Source organism: Microcaecilia unicolor, chromosome 5 (assembly GCF_901765095.1).
Source record: "Microcaecilia unicolor chromosome 5, aMicUni1.1, whole genome shotgun sequence".
Lineage (NCBI taxonomy): Eukaryota > Metazoa > Chordata > Amphibia > Gymnophiona > Siphonopidae > Microcaecilia > Microcaecilia unicolor.
The window spans coordinates 81,186,344-81,202,239 of record NC_044035.1 but is presented as its reverse complement, the minus strand read 5'-3'; the positions used below and the strand labels follow the sequence as shown (position 1 = coordinate 81,202,239).

The 15,896-nt window shown below is 43.1% G+C and overlaps 1 protein-coding gene across 1 annotated transcript in view; it reads left to right on the top strand.

Annotated features, from left to right (window-relative positions):
- The first annotated feature begins 6,472 nt into the window (after window positions 1-6,472).
- TBC1D12 (TBC1 domain family member 12) overlaps window positions 6,473-15,896 on the top strand; it is a 198,777-nt gene continuing 189,353 nt past the window's right edge. The window contains exon 1 of the mRNA XM_030203044.1: window positions 6,473-7,561. Coding sequence (XP_030058904.1) covers window positions 6,633-7,561 — 929 coding nt within the window. The 5' untranslated portion in view covers window positions 6,473-6,632. The remainder of the gene's footprint in view (window positions 7,562-15,896) is intronic.

Sequence of the window (15,896 nt, the reverse complement as noted above, 5' to 3'; positions counted from 1 at the left end):
AGAGAAATGACAGCTATTATGAATGGAGGGAAGTTGGGGAGACTTAATGGACCCATGGAGAAAGGGAAAGATGCTAAATTGGGGGGGGGGCAAGAAGGAGAGAGATGGAGAGATGCTGGACCATCTGGGGGGTGGGGGATGGATAAGAGATATACTAGACCAAGTTGGGCAGGGAGAGGCGAGAGAAGGAGAAGCTGGGCATAGGGAGGGTTAGAGACACATTGAAGGCAGATGCTGGGCATGGGGGGAGCATAGGGAAAGGGACACAAAGGGATAATGCCGAAAATGAAAGATGTGGACACAAGGGAGATGCTAGGCATAGAGGGAGCATAGGGATAGGGACACAGAGGGACAATACTGGACATAGCCGGATGGGGGATAGGGGCACAAAAGGGAGATGCTGGACATGAGCAGAGGGAATTGGGACACAGAGGCAAAATTGGATGGAAGGGTGGGAGAGAGAAGAGATGCTAGACTGAAGGAGGAGAGAAAGGACAATTAGAGAAGCACTGGGGAATAAGTGGAAGAGGAATGAAAGCACTAAGGAAAGGAAAAGAGTTTGAAAGTTGTACTTAGATGCAGTAAAAAGAGGAAGACTGAAAACTGAATAGTAAGGCGGAATAAAATTCTGAGTGGATTTACAGGCACTTCCTTGAAATTGAATAAAGAAATTTGTTTATATAATAACTGTAAAATGTTATATATATATTCATATATAGATATATAGATGTATTCAAGTCTAACACAATTTAATGACTGTCTATAGTTCTACATTAGGGTTTTATTTAAAGCGAGTTTTAGAAATATTATGACAAATGGAAAACCAATTGGATGGGAGGTTGATTGGAGGGGGGGGGGGGGGGGGGGGGGGGGGGCTGACCCTTTATTGCCCGAGGACCCTGATCACTGTTAGTGTACCCTTAATCTATCCTATCTTGAATGGAGTTTCCAAGTTCATTTCTGTTCTAATTATTTTTTATATATATTTCATATACATTATAAATTGCTGTGATCTGTTGAAGCCTAGCAATACAGAAATGTTAATAATCCATACACCAGTATTCAAAAGAGCTTGGGGTGGGTCATCCTATTAGGCATTTAGGCATGCATTGGTGGGCTGAGTGTTGCTGGGACTTGGGATTGGGGAGCACTAGCAGCAAACAGTGAAAACTGCACTGCTGCTGAAGCAAAGTAGACAGAAGTAGAAAATAAGCATGGGGCCTCTGAGCTGATGCAAGGCTCAAGGCCCTGCTGTGTTCCCACCCCTTCTTCTGCGCAGACCGACTTCCTATATTAATATAGTAATGGGAAGTTTCATCTGAAGGACAGGATGGGAACATGACAAGGCCTTGTGCATTGCAGAAGAGTAGAGACCACATGGTTATTTTCTACATTCATGCTGTAGCTGGGCTGTGAGGATTCTTCAAGCTGCAGAAGGGAAGCTAAAAGAGATGGTCTGGGCTTGGCTGGAATTTTAAAAAAATCTCCCAGGCCACTATTTTACTGCAGTCTGCCCCTGCTCAGTTAGCTGACTTTAATGGGCAGGATAAGGCTCTACACACCCCTCACTGCTTTAGAATTTAAGTTCACAGCCAAGACTGACCAAAAGGTCTCCAGCCTAAAACTGGGGAACTTGGTATCTGTCAGTAGCTTCACAAGTTACCCAAATAAATATTCTGGCTGGAAAACAGAGGAGTTTTGGCCTGTCATTTGAGATGTTTTGAGAGAAGAGAACATTTCTCTGGGTAAGTGACATTATTTAATATTGGGTTTAAAAGAGGAATTGTAGGTTATTGATAAACCCAGCTATAATTTTTTTTAAAGCAAACTTTGGGTAATGTTTACTAAGGCACATTAGCATTTTTAATGCGCCTTTATATTTAAGGCGCATTAAACGCTAATACGCCAATACATTCCTATAGGCCTAGGAATGTAAACACAGGCGTTTATTAGCTAATTTCCATACCCTTGTGCCCCCAGTTTTAAAAACTTGAATTTTCTGCCACAGCATTAACAGATAGACTTTAAAAGGCACAGCAGGACCTAGTTCAGTCTTAGAAAAAAAAATAAAAACGAGAGAAGCAAGCATTATTAACCAGTTTCCATAGTGTACAACCATTTTCCCCATAGTTTTAAACTGAAACTTTCTCTAGAGGTAGAAACTTAACAGCCAAAAATATTAAAAAGGATAGTAGCAAGGCTCAAACTGATCTAAAAGAAAGTTATTTTCTGTTCTTTGCCTGCGGGAGAGGTAGCACTGCTACTGACCTGAATTAGGTGTTAAATAAGGTGTGAGGAAGTAGAATATTTGCAAAAGTTACCAAGGGCAATATGATTACTCGGTTAGCTTCAAAGGGTTTATTTGAAGCAGTCTCTTTAGAATCCAAACTACATAGAGAGGAAAGGTCCCACTTAACTTTCTTTCTGAAAAATTCTGAGAGAAGAGGACGTGTCTCTGGGTGACATTATTTTGCTCTGTGTTTTGTAACTTAAAAATTGGGTTTAAAAGACGAATTGTAGTTAGAATTAAAAAAAAAAAGCAAACTTTATTAGCTAGTATCCATATCCGTTTCCAAATAGTTTTAAAACTTGAATTTTCTGCAACAGCATTAGAAGGCACAGCAGAACCTAGTTCAGTCCTCATTACCACCAACTCTCCCCAGCTCTCACCCACTCCAGCTCAACTTTTCATTTATTGCCAATTATTCTAATTAAGACAAGAGGAGAGTTTTCATTAGCGTTTTAATTACATTAAATTAGTTTCTGAGAAGCAAACACTAAAAAAAAGTACATATTACAGTGTATAAACTTAAGGCTCTTTATATTCATCTGATGATATCCATAGTACCTTAAGTTTTAATTAAACAACTCTATAAAACTAAATGCAGACAGCAGTCTAGCAGCGAGAGGGGTGCTATCCAGTTTTTTGCATTGTCACATATATGATTATCTCCAAGTTGGTGTGAGGCAGTCTTTTGCATTGAGTGTCACATATTTTATTTATTTTTATTTTATTTGCTGCATTTATATCCCACATTTCCCCACTTATTTGCAGGCTCAATGTGGCTTACAATATAATACAACTACAATCATATTGATGGACTAGAAAATCAGAGTATATATAACAAATAAGGTGTATAGGAATATTGTGGCAATCATATTAATGGAGAAGAATTTCAGAAATATTGCTATAAAAGTGCATACAAAAATTATGTTGAGTAAAAAGCGGATGAAAGGTAACAACATAACATAATGATATCAGGACATAGTGTAATTATCAGTAATTAGGGTGTAAATAAAATAGGCAAATTAAAAGAGTTCCAATGTAACTTGTGTCTGGTGTAGTTTAGGAGTCCGATTGTTGTGAGGGATCCAATTTGTACGCTTTTTTAAACAAGTCTCCAGTAGTTTCCGGAAGGACATTAGGTCGTGTGTTTTTCTTATAGTGGTTGGTAATTCATTCCATAGTTGCGTGCAGATGTATTTAAGTCCTCTGCAGTTGGGATAATGGAGGTTTAAGAAAGTAGTGATGAACTTTTGTTGTTTCTCTCTGGTAGATCTATAAGGTCAGACATGTAAGATGGGGCATCTCCATAAATAATTTTATGAACTAAGGTGCATATTTTGAATGCAACTCGATCCTTTAATGGAAGCCAGTGTAATTTTTCTCTAAGGGGTTTAGCACTATAATATTTTGCCTTTCCGAATATCAGTCTGGCTGCGGTGTTCCGGGCAGTCTGGAGTTTCTTAACGGTTTGAGCCTTGCATCCCGCATATAAGGAATTACAGTAGTCCAAATGACTCAATACCAGTGATTGCGCTAGTTTGCGGAATGTCTCTCATATATGATTATCTCCAAGTTGGTGAGAGGCTATATGTGTGTGCTCAATGCAAAGAGCTCCTAGCTCTCAGAGAATGAGTCCATTCTCTTGAGGCTAAAGTAGCAGACTTGAAGGAGCTGAGAAAGACAGAGAGGTACACAGAGGAGGGCTACAGGGAAGTTGTAGAGAAATCCCACCTCCAGGTTGGAAGCCCCTCTGCTGCCTTGGAGGAGGGAGTTCTCCTAAAAGGAGAGCATCACCTAAAAGAACCAGCCCACCAGAGGATGCACTATCCTCTTGCACTGAGGATGTGTTTCCAGGAGCTTCTGCCAAGGAGGGAAGGGTTAGGATGGCTGTTGTAATTGGTGATTTGATTATTAGGCATGTAGATAGCTGGATGACTGGTGGATGTGAGGATTGCCTGGTCACTTGCTTGCCTGGTGAGAAGGTGGCGGACCTCACGCGTCACCTAGATAGGATTTTAGAGAGTGCTGGGGAGGCGCCAGCTGTTTTGGTACATGTGGGTACCAATGGCATAGGAAAATGTGGGAGAAAGGTTCTGGAAGCCAAAGTTAGGTAGAAGGCTCAAATCAAGAACCTTTAGGGTAGCATTTTCCAAAATTTTCTCTGTTCCATGCACAGGGCCCAAGAGACAGGCAGAACTCTGGAGTCTTAATGTGTGGATGAGACGATGGTGCAAGGAGGAGGGTTTTAGATTTGTAAGGAACAGAGTAAAATTCTGGGGAAGGGGGAGCCTATTCTGGAATGATGGGCTCCATCTTAACCAGGGTGGGACCAGGCTGCTGGCATCAGCATTTAAAAAAGAGATAGAGCAGTTTTTAAACTAGAACCTGGGGAAGGCCAACAGTTGTTGAAAAGTGCATTGTTCTGAATAAGGTGTCTTTCAAAGATATCACTAAAACAGGGAAGATAGGGTATCTTGATAGCGAGTTTGCAATAGAGACCATAGTAGACCAGCGGGCTCTTTTTCAAAGCACTTAGCCTCCCAAAGTTCCATAGAAACCTATGGAACTTAGCCTCCCAAAGTGCTTTGAAAATATGCCTCCAGGGGGCTCATTTTCAAAGCACTTAGACTTACAAAGTTCCATCGGTTACTATGAAACTTTGGAAGTCTAAGTGCTTTGAAAATACACCTCTATGTGTCTTTAAATAAAAAGCAGACAAAACATTGCAAATTAAGAGTCAACTGCTGAGCAAGAAGTAAATAGGAACAACAAACATAGTTTGAAATGTTTATATGTGAATGCCAGAAGCCAAAGAAATAAGATGAGAGAGTTAGAATATTATTGCAATAAATGACAGATATACTACGCATCTCTGAGACCCGGTGGAAAGAGGATAACCAGTGGGACACTACCATACCAGGGTACAAATTATATCGTAGTGATAGGGTGGATTGAATGTTAAGGAGGGCCCCGAATCAAATAGATTGAAAATTCTGCAGGAAACAAAGCATATCTTGGAATCCCTATGGATTGAAATTTCATGTGTAAAGGTGAAAAGGATAGTGATAGGACTGTACTACCGGCCACCTGGCCAGGATGAACAGACCGATGCAGACGGTACAACTTTGAGCATGAACCCGTAGTTTCCAAAAATACTATGACTGGGGGACGCAATGAAGCTACAAAGTAGTAAATTTAAAACAATTAAACTCATTTAAAGTAATTAAACTCGTTGCCAGAGAATGTAGTAAAAGCAGTTTGCTTAGCGGGGTTTAAAAAAGGTTTGGATAGCTTTCTAAAAGAAAAGTCCATAAGCCATTATTAAAATGGACTTGAGGAAAATCCACTGCATATTTCTAGGATAAACTGTACTGTTTTGGGATCTTGCCAAATACTTGTAACCTGGATTGGCCACTGTTAGATGCTGGGCTTGATAGAACTTTGGTCTGTCCCAGGATGACAGTAATATTCAGCTACTATCTGGATACCTTTATCTGGATAGCTTGATTGTAGATTTAACTGGACTAAGGGTTCCTTTTACTAAGCTGCAGGAAAAAGTGGGCCTAGCACATCCCTATGATAAGGCTGTTTTTATTGCAGCTTTTATGCATTTTTTTGTATTAATGGCCGTGCTAATGTTGCCATTAAAAAATGTTGCTGCATGAGCACTTACCACCAAAACTTCTTCATATGGTGAGGGCTCACATGGTACTCAGTTAGTGCATAGTAATGTAGCTGCCCACTCTCCACCCTTGACATGTTCCTTAAAAAAATTTTTTTTTACTGTTTACTAATTAAGCTGCTATATTCAGTGGCATTGGCAGAATGGGTATGGTCTTCAAGCCATGGCCCACCCAATATTTTGCCCAACACAGAATCAACTACAACACAGCCATCCTCTTAGAACTGGACCATTTGGCTGCTCTACATCCCTTAGTGGAAGAGGTGGAGGATTTCTTTCCCACCTCCTTCGAATTTTCTCCTATCTCGATCTATCCTTTAAATACCACCCAGCACTGCGAAGGGAGCCACAGCCCACCAACCTCTTATAAAACAAGAAAATGACTCCTTGAGCCGGCCCAGCGCGTGACGTCAACTTCCGTTCCTGCGTATTGACCCGAGAGCCCGGTCCAGTAGTCAGGCCGCCTGTGTGCGTAAAATGACGTGCGCGCTCTGGCTCCTGAGGCTCCGCACCGTGACCGACGTCCCTTGCCCGTTGGCAACTGCCGAATAGCGGGGCGGCAGGTCTCTGCCGAGCCGCCACCACCCCCACCTCTCCGCTCGGTCCCCGCCCGTCGCGGGGTGGGGGCCTCTCTCCTTCTCCGCCGCTGACCGGCAGCAGTAAATGGTTGGGCCGGAGGATGCTGGAGGGCGGGCGGAACTGAGGATGGTGGGAGGCTGCTCGGCTAAGGAGAAGCAGCGGAGAGCCGGCGACAGCGTGGAGCGAGGCCGCCCTTGTCCGGCCATCCAGGCCAAGGTTACCCTATCCGGTTGCTGCTGCTCCGCTGATGGGCGGCGGCCCAAGTCGGCTCTGCTCGGCGGTCCAGCAGACGAGAAAATCAGCAATGGGGACGTAGAGCATTGGCGGGATGAAGAGTACCAGCAGGAATTGGCCGCAGCCAGGCAGCATCAGCTGGAAGGGAAGATGCCCAACGGCAGCCTTATGATCCCCAGTACCTGTTGCTTGCTGACCCAGGAGGTCAACGCCAACAGCAGCGAGCACAAGTGCTGCTTCCCGGCCCTGGAGGTTCAGAAAATAAGCTGGAATGGGAGGGAGGCTGAAGCAGCTTCTCAGGGCTCTGGCAGATGTTGCTGCTCAGGAGCAGAGGACGGGTGTCGCCTGCCTGCCGTGGCACATTCAGAGAAACCTGGTACTAGTGCCGGCTCGTTGCAAGGATGTGAGAAAGCTGTCCAGGACACGTTGCTGCTAAACAGGGTTCACGCTGCGCTTTCTGCTGGAGCGGAGGAGGTAGCTTCCTTGCAGGAAGACCCAGAGCCGTCCGATGTTAGGACTAACGATCGGGGTAGCCCTTCTTCAGCAAGTACCACTTCTTCTCCTGTTGGTGCACGCGCGGTCTCTGCTTACTTTGTGTCTGCGGATACAAACAGAATCACATATATGGACGTCAGTCTGAATTCTAGGAATACCTTTGAAGTCAGTCGCCGCCAGAGTGCCCCAGAGAATCTGCCCGACGGGTTAACATTATTCGGGGAGTCATCAGGTGATGCAGCCGCAAAGCCCAAGAAACTGGGGTTCGCGGACTTTTTTGCAAGGTAATATTTATTATCTTTATAACGGCTATAACCAAAGCAAATCTCTCTTGTTTTGGTGAAAACGCTATACCTTGTACAATATGGTTATAGAAATGTATATATTTGCTTTGTTAATGATGTGCCGAAAAATTGGCAAATTAACACTTTTAGATAGAGAAAAGTGTGGCTTACTTTCAAATATGAGCCGATTGAATTAATTGCCTTCCAGCATTTGTGTTTTAAAACTCACTCATCAAAAGAATGTTTTAAAAAAATATTAATACAAACTGTTGATCATGTTTAGAATAAGTTTAGTTTGCTGAAGACGTGTTGATCTTATGTAACTGTAAAATGATTGAGATATTGGGAATGGGTGTGACATACACAGACTGTATGCATTTCATACTTATTTTATCCAAAATCTTATTGCTGCTTTAGACAAATGCATAAACTGACTATGTGAGTTATGTTTTTCTTCATCAAAGATGAATAAAGTAGTGGACATCCATGCCCATCTCGGAGAACATTTTGTTTTACTTGAAGCTGTAGAGTGTAAATCATTTGTTGTGATTAAAAACAGATGTAGGTTTTTGCTGATGTCTCTAGTGTTTGCATATTCTGCTGAAGTGGGAAAATATGACATCATTCAAAAGCTGTGTCACTTGTAAGATATTGTATAGTATTTCACAAGTATAAAGTGGATAGAAATATTCTTCTACCAGTTTTAAACTATTTAAAATGTATTGAAAAATGTCTAAGCAGCTCTGCTGAAGGTCAGGGAGCAAATAAATTCAACAAATGTATTGTCATTTTTGTCTGCTGGTACCTGTTATTCATAATGTTACAAGCTACATTATATACATTGAATAAACCACTCAGATCTCTCCATTAAAGGATTTGTGCTGCTACTCCCATTTGTTTAGAGGTATTGTGGATAACCAAAACATTCAAAAATTATGATGATTTTAACATGAAGTATTTGATTAGCAAAGGAAATTATTATTTCTTACATGCTTTGTATGTACTGTGAGAGAGGATTAAAAAATTATGGTATAATTTAGTGTAGTTATGTTAATCCACCTGTAGTAGATAGAACAAACAAGTACTTGGTGGTGCTTTATTTTTAAACTAGCTTTTGAGAAATACGTGCCCTTTATTAAGTTAGTGTTGAATGGAGGCATAGCTCTCAAACTGGTCACAAATGTATTACCTTTTTATTGGACCATTATCACCTGCAAATCATTTTTTTGAAGTTAAAACTCAAATCCTAGATGCTGATGATACATTTCTTGTTTATTATATACCTTTAAAATCTCTCGGGTCCGATGCACTAACCGGCCGATATTCAAAAGCACGTATCTGGTTAGCAGGCGTTGCAGGACAGCATAATGGTGCTTAATGCTTCTGTTTTAAGCTGTGGCAGGCCATGGATAGAGCTGAAGGATATCCATGGACTGCCCCTGCCTAAGACAGTAAACGAGGCACAAAATGGGAAAAATCCTTTTTGTACTTTTCTGTTAACAGTGTTACATGTCCTGTATGAAGAGTAAACCCTCCATGATGACCATCCTTCCTCTTCCACCAGTTCAACAGAAGGATACCTGTTTATAATTCAGGGGTGATCCAGAAAACTCCTGATCAGTGAGCTGATGTTGGCGCCAGGCAAGGAACACTCGTACATCAGGTTTTTGCCCAGGCTGTCAGCTCACTTTCTGGGTTTTTTCCTTCCTCGTCTGAAATTGTGTTCATGTCCTCTCCCCCAGAAAACAAATATGTAGGGAGGTTACAGTTTGGCTAGGACTGTGTGAATTTGTCACATTCTGGAAATACTGCAGCTTGCAGGACTAGAATCAGAAGCTGGCTTGAACCCTCCCCGAGCAGGAGGCAGTTTATGAAGGTGCCTGGCTGTCTTACATGCAGCTGCTGCCTGTTCAACTGTGGCTCTTCCTTAGCCTCTTCTTACTGGAGGGTAACATAAGTACAAAGCTCCATTGTAATTGTGTTCAGTCTACGAGCACTGCCTGATCCTCCTCGTGACTAGTGGCTCTTGAGAACAAGAGAGATTTAGAGCTCTGTCCTCTTGCTAAAGAATCTGCCAGCCCCCCTCCCTAAAAAAAAAAAAAACTGATGATGGGGGTCTACCCTAGAACACTAGGTTGAAAGATAGAAAAGTGAATAGTGGAGTGCCCCAGGAAACACACTACTGGGACCAGTACTTTTTATCATAGGACAGGCCACAACAAATTTCCTAGGATCTAGGAGCCAGACTTGAACCGACTGGAATTACTTATGTGCATGTAACCCAGTTCTAGCTGTGGATCCAGGCCACAAAAGGTCACTATCTCTTTCACTTCAAATCTCAGTCTTTGCTTTCACACGGGCCACTCTTAACACACACCTCAATTCCAGTCCACTTGCAGTTGAGATAGGAGTGGGTCAATGGTCCAGAATAGCGATCCAGTAGTTTGGAAGACCATGCACGTTCAGGGATTCCACTCAGCTCTTCAGTCCAGGAACCACGCAGTACTCCAGGAGCTTAACAGGAAACTCAACTTTTATTGTAACCTCCACAACATGCAGATAGAAACGTATATAAGAATAGCCATACTGGGTCAGACCAGTGGTCCGATTGATCTTCAACACAGTCAATAAAATAGCTCTTATATAATTTAATCCTAGACTTCTGTTGTTCCGTAGGGAACACTTCTACCACTTCCTTCACGTGTTTTTATACAGGGAGATATTTCAGGTCTATTTCCGTACAGACAACTTCTCCTGTCCATGCCTATCCTGGGATGTAGTGCTAAATCCCAAAGGCTGTTTTCTCCTTTCTCAATCAAATTTTCTCCAGCATGCTCAGACCCCTCACTGTCTGACCCTTCTCTAGCAATGATCCCTCTCTCAATCCTCCTTGGACCTGGGACTGAACTCTCCCTGGCTCCAATCTCACTGCTCCTGTGCTGGGACCCTTCTCTGCCCACCTGTAGCACTCTTAATCCTCCAGTTGCTACTTTGTATAGTAGCCCCCCTCCTTGTCAGCCAAAGATTATACTCCTTCCAGCAGGACTCCCCTCTCTCCTCCATATCTGTTGGCAGGTGACTTTTTTTTAGACAACCAAAAGATTATACAACAACTTTTATTAACTCCTCCCAGAGCTCACTTACCACAAAATGGGCACTATCTTTCTGCATTTTATTCCGTAAACCCTTCCATGGGCTGGGCTTCCTCCCACCCAGAGTGACTGTATCCCAGGGCTCACTTTTGTTCAGTAATCCCAATCTAACCTGCAATTGCATGCATTTATAAATCACTCATTTATAATGTGCTCATTGTGATGTACATCAAGCTAGTTATTATAGTAGTAAAAAAATAAGTGGATAAGATTCTACTGCACTACTTATTGCCCACTCACCTGCAATCAAAGTGGTTTACATATTATATTTAGGTGCTTATTTTGAACCTGGGGAAATGAAGGGTTGAGTGACTTGCCCTTAGTCACAAGTAGCTGCAGTGAGAATTGAACCCAATTCCCCAGGTTCTCAGACTACTTCACTAACCATTCGGCTATCCTCCACTTCTGCTTTTAGGCTGTGGTTGCTGAGGCAATGGAGAGAGGCTAAAGCTGCATCTGTTAGGGGTGGGCAGAAGGTGCACTCGCTGACATACCTATCTCCAAAAGCTGCAGCCTTGGCCTCTCTCCATTGCTCACCTGCCACCAGAAGCTGCAGATTTGAATTCCTTCTTATTGATTGTCCACCCACGCCCAGCAGCTACAGCCTAAAATGTCTGTTTATTACCTACTTGGCCTCCCTAGGAGCAGCCTTAGTTTCACATCCCCGCCACCAGCAGTAGTCTCTCAATCCCTCTTTCCCCATGAAACCCCAGCATTAGCCTTTCTCAACTCTTCTTTTCATTGCCCCCCCCCCCCTCCCGCCAAAAGTACCAGACTATAAAATTTTAAATTGATCTGCAAACAGAGCTGCTGGAGAATCTCCTCAGCAACCATGTTCCTTATGGGGTCATCTTCTGTTGCTCCAAATCTCCTTTTGATTAACAAGGCTCTGAGTGGGCTGCCTTTCTAGGGCACACACTATCCTCCCCAATATTCTCTCCCTGCCCCTCAGTAACACACCACACAGTTCAATCTCCATCCCTGCGCCTGGCATATACACATTCCCCATGGCCTCTGTGCGTCCCTCCAGCATGCAGCCCTCCTCCAGCACACACCTTTATCTCTGTCTCTTAGTGATCCCCCTCCCCCCCCAGGTGAAGCTGTGTTCTAACGGCCATCCCCCATGACTGAAAACTTCCATACATCTGTCCACTTTTACATACCTCCCCAGCTCCAGCAGCCCAGCATGCAGACATTCAGCTCTCTCCCCTCCTGCTCCATCTCCTCCGACCTCTGCAGTACACAAGCACCCAGCTTTTTCTCCCCCTTCCAGTCCCTGCAACATACAGGCACCCAGTTCTCTTCCCTCCAACCCCTGCAGCTCTCTCCCCCCCCCCCCCCCCCAGCTCACAGACATTCTGAGTTCATCTCCCCCCTCCTCTGCTGCACAGAACTCTAGTGGCCACAGCCTGGTGAGATTCACAAGCAAAGGAAGAGAGAGTAGCTATGCATCGGGCCACATCCTTCTCTGCCCCTTTAGCACTGAATGAAAAATTTAAACCCTGTGGTTCAATTTTTACATTTCAGCACCAGTTGGCAGAATAGGAGACTTCTGCCTGACATGGAGCTCCTCTCCTTTCCCTTATGCTTGTGTTCAGCAATGGGCCTGGGCCTAGATTGGGGGGGGGGGGGGGGGAGGCAGATGCAACAGTGTATGTGTGTGTGTGTATTTAACCATGCACTCAGTGCAGGGCCGCCGAGAGACTGAGCCGGGCCCGGGCCCCCCCCAGGCCACCGCATCACAGTCCCCGCCCACCCCCCTCCGTCCGCCACCGGGCCGGGCCCCCTGCATTGAAATCATCACAGCGCCTCACCTGTCACCTCGCTCCGTGACTGAAAGCGTAGCAACAGCAGATCGGATTCGCCTCCCTTCGGGCCTTCCCTCCCTGTGTCCCGCCCTCATGGAAGTTACATCAGACGAGGGCGGGACAATGGGAGGGAAGGCCTGAAGGGAGGCGAATCCGATCTGCCGCTGCTGCGCTTTCAGTCACGGAGTTGACAGGTGACGCTCTGTGATGATTTCAATGCGGGGGGCCCGGCCCGGTGGCGGACGGTCGATGGAGCCGAGGGCGGGTGAGATCGGGAACTGTGACGCCAGGCCCCCCTTGGAGGCCTAGGGAATTTTGTCCCCCTGTCCCCCCCCCCCCTCTCGGTGGCCCTGACTCAGTGTTGCAAGTATGTGGTTGGAGGAAGGCAGTGAGAAGAGTACAGAGAACTTGTTGGTGACCCAAACTGCTTTCTGCAGCTCCAGTTGAGCTGCTCACTGCTGTGTATTTGTGCCTGCAAAACCTAGGTGCCAGGTCCAATTTTTTATTTACCATGGCAGCCTGATACCTGGGGTTTGTTGAGCATTGTTTTAATATATTTATAAATGATTTGAAATGGGACCAAGTGAAGTGATCACATTTTTGTAGACAACAATTATTCAAAGTTGTGGAAACGAACGTGGATTGTTTGAAATTGTAGAAAGACCTTGCAAGACTGAAAAACTGGGCATCCAAATGGCAGATGAAATTTAATGGGGACAATTGCAAATGATGCTCATAGGGAAAAAATAATCTAACCAATGCTAGGTTCCACGTTGGGAATCGCCACTGAGGAAACAGATCTACACATCATCATGGACAATACACTGAAATTTACTACTCATTGTACGGCTATAAAAACAATGTTTATAGTGAACTTACTTGACCTCTCTAGCTGCTGGAGCAGAGCAGTGTACAGGCTTAAAATATATACATTTATAAGAAGGGAAAAGGAACTCCAAGTAATATTAGGAAAGGCATTCAATTTCTCAGAGAACACAGAGAGACATAGGGGAAGACTAAGGCTCAGGAGAACATTAAGATACTCAAGCTGGGACCTCTTGTTGCACCATTTCCCCAAAGGCTTGCCAGAAGAGCCAGGCTTGTAACATTGAATTAACTCTTCAAAGATAGGTCACTAAGGAGGAAAAGGGGGAGGTTATTCCAAATATGGGGAGTGAGGAAAAAGAAGGTACTGTGTCTAGTTGCTTCCAAATGTGCAGTTTAGGACTTGGTAAAACCAGGTGATGGTCATTTAAAGACCATAATACCCTAGTGGTAGAATAAGGAATAGCCAGGTGTGAGAGGTAGTCGGGGACATCTTCTCTGAAAGCCTTAAAAGTCAGTAGTGCAATCTTATCGGTGATCTGGTTTTTCAACGGGTAGTCAGTGGTGGTGTTTCAGTAAGGGCGTGGTGTGATCATAGTAATGACTGCGATGGAGTAACCTGATAGCTGTGTTCAGAAGGGTTTTTCAAGGTAGCATGAGGTAATTCTGCATAAATAATATTAAAGTAATCCAGATGAAAAAATGACTGATGGCCATTAACTGATGAAAGGTGAAGAAACAAATTTTTGATAAATGGGAGATTTGTGGCAAAAATAACAGGGAAGAGTCGAGGGTTACCCCCAAATAAAGAAATTGCATTACTAGAGAGAGAGGTGTTCGGAATTATTAGGAAAGGAATATAATGCTTCTTTAGCATGCCATGATGTGACTGTACCTTCAGTATTGTGTGCATTTCTGGTCACCTTTTCTCAAAATAGATATAGTGGAATTGGAAAAAGGACAAAGAAGTGTGACCAAAATGATAAAGGGGATGAAACAACTTCCCTGTGAGCAAAGGCTAAACAGGATAGAGCTCTTCAGCTTGGAGGAAAGACATGATAAAGATATATAAAATCTTGAGTGGAATGGATAGGTAGGTTGTTTACTCTTTCAAAAAGTACAAGGACTAGATGACACACCGTGAAGTTAGTAGTAATTTAAAACAAATCTTTTTTTCACCCAACACATATTTAAGCTCTGGAATTCATTGGCAAAGGATGTGATAAAAGCAGTTGACAAACCTTTTTTCTAAGCTCAGCTATGCTAAGTTCCTTCCATAAACTCTATTAAGGTAGACTTGAGGAAAGCCACTGCTTATCCCTAGAGATAATCAGTATGGAATCTTGCAACTTTTAGGATAATGCCACGTCGTGTGACCTGGATTGGTCACTTTTGGAAACGGGGTTGACTAGGTTAATGGGCTTGATACACCTTTGGCCTGACCCCACAATGGTATTATGCATGTTTGTGTATGAATGTATATGATGTATGTGTAATAAAATATATACACACACATACTTCATTATTTTCCTTTATAAAGAGGAATGACTAGGGTAAATAAAAGGCACTTGGGCATACAGTTATTTCTGAGAAAATATGGTCTGTTATTATATTGTGATATTTTCAAGAGCTTTACTGTCATCAATGTACTTCAGTAAATTTTGGACTAGATCTACTAAAATACGTTATCATGTTAGCATATGCTGTATACCATAGATCCTGTTTTATGCAGTGAGACTTATTAATAATGTCAATTAATGTGGTTTCACACTTTAGTAAATCTAACCCTTGTATGCTATTGCATTTGTGGGTTCATTCACTGGAAATGTTCAGACTGGCCAACTGTATTTGCTGTTTTAAGCATTTTTGGCAGCTATATTTAACTTGCTGATGCATGATTACGTGTCAGCTAAGTGAAAAAACTTGCCCAGATTCTGTTTTTAATGTTGACTTCCTTTCCAAAATATGAGCAAAAATGATTTAATAAGAGTTTAAAATCATTTTGTACTGTACTGCTATAAGCAGAAAATACCTAGAAAATTTGGATGCTAGCAAAAATCTTCAACTTCCTCTTTGTGTGTGTGGTTTTTTTTTTTTTTTTTTAATCTGCTCACTTGTTTTCCTGTTCTTTTCTTGTCTCTTGGATTTGTTTATTCTTCTGATTTTCTTTTGTTCTCTTTGATTTATTTTTATTGTTACATTGGTATTTTTTTAAAAATGTGGCTTTTTGTTTTGATTAATTTGTATTTAACATTTTTTTTTTGCCTTTTTTTCCTTCTAGCCTCACTCCGCCCTTCCTTGCTTTTGTTAGCCTCTCTATTGCCTGTGTGGAGAGCAGCCCCATGCCACAGTGGCAGCTTTGAGTACCAGGTCTGTAGTAGTGCCTTAGTCTTCAGAAAGCATCAGGACCCTGACATTCTTCAGTATCCAATTATATAACTTGCATTCTCAACCCTAATTAAGGAGGATGGGGATGACCTACATGGAGTGGCAGTTACCCTGACCAACTTATTGGATACACTGGATGGACCATTTCATTCTTTAACTACC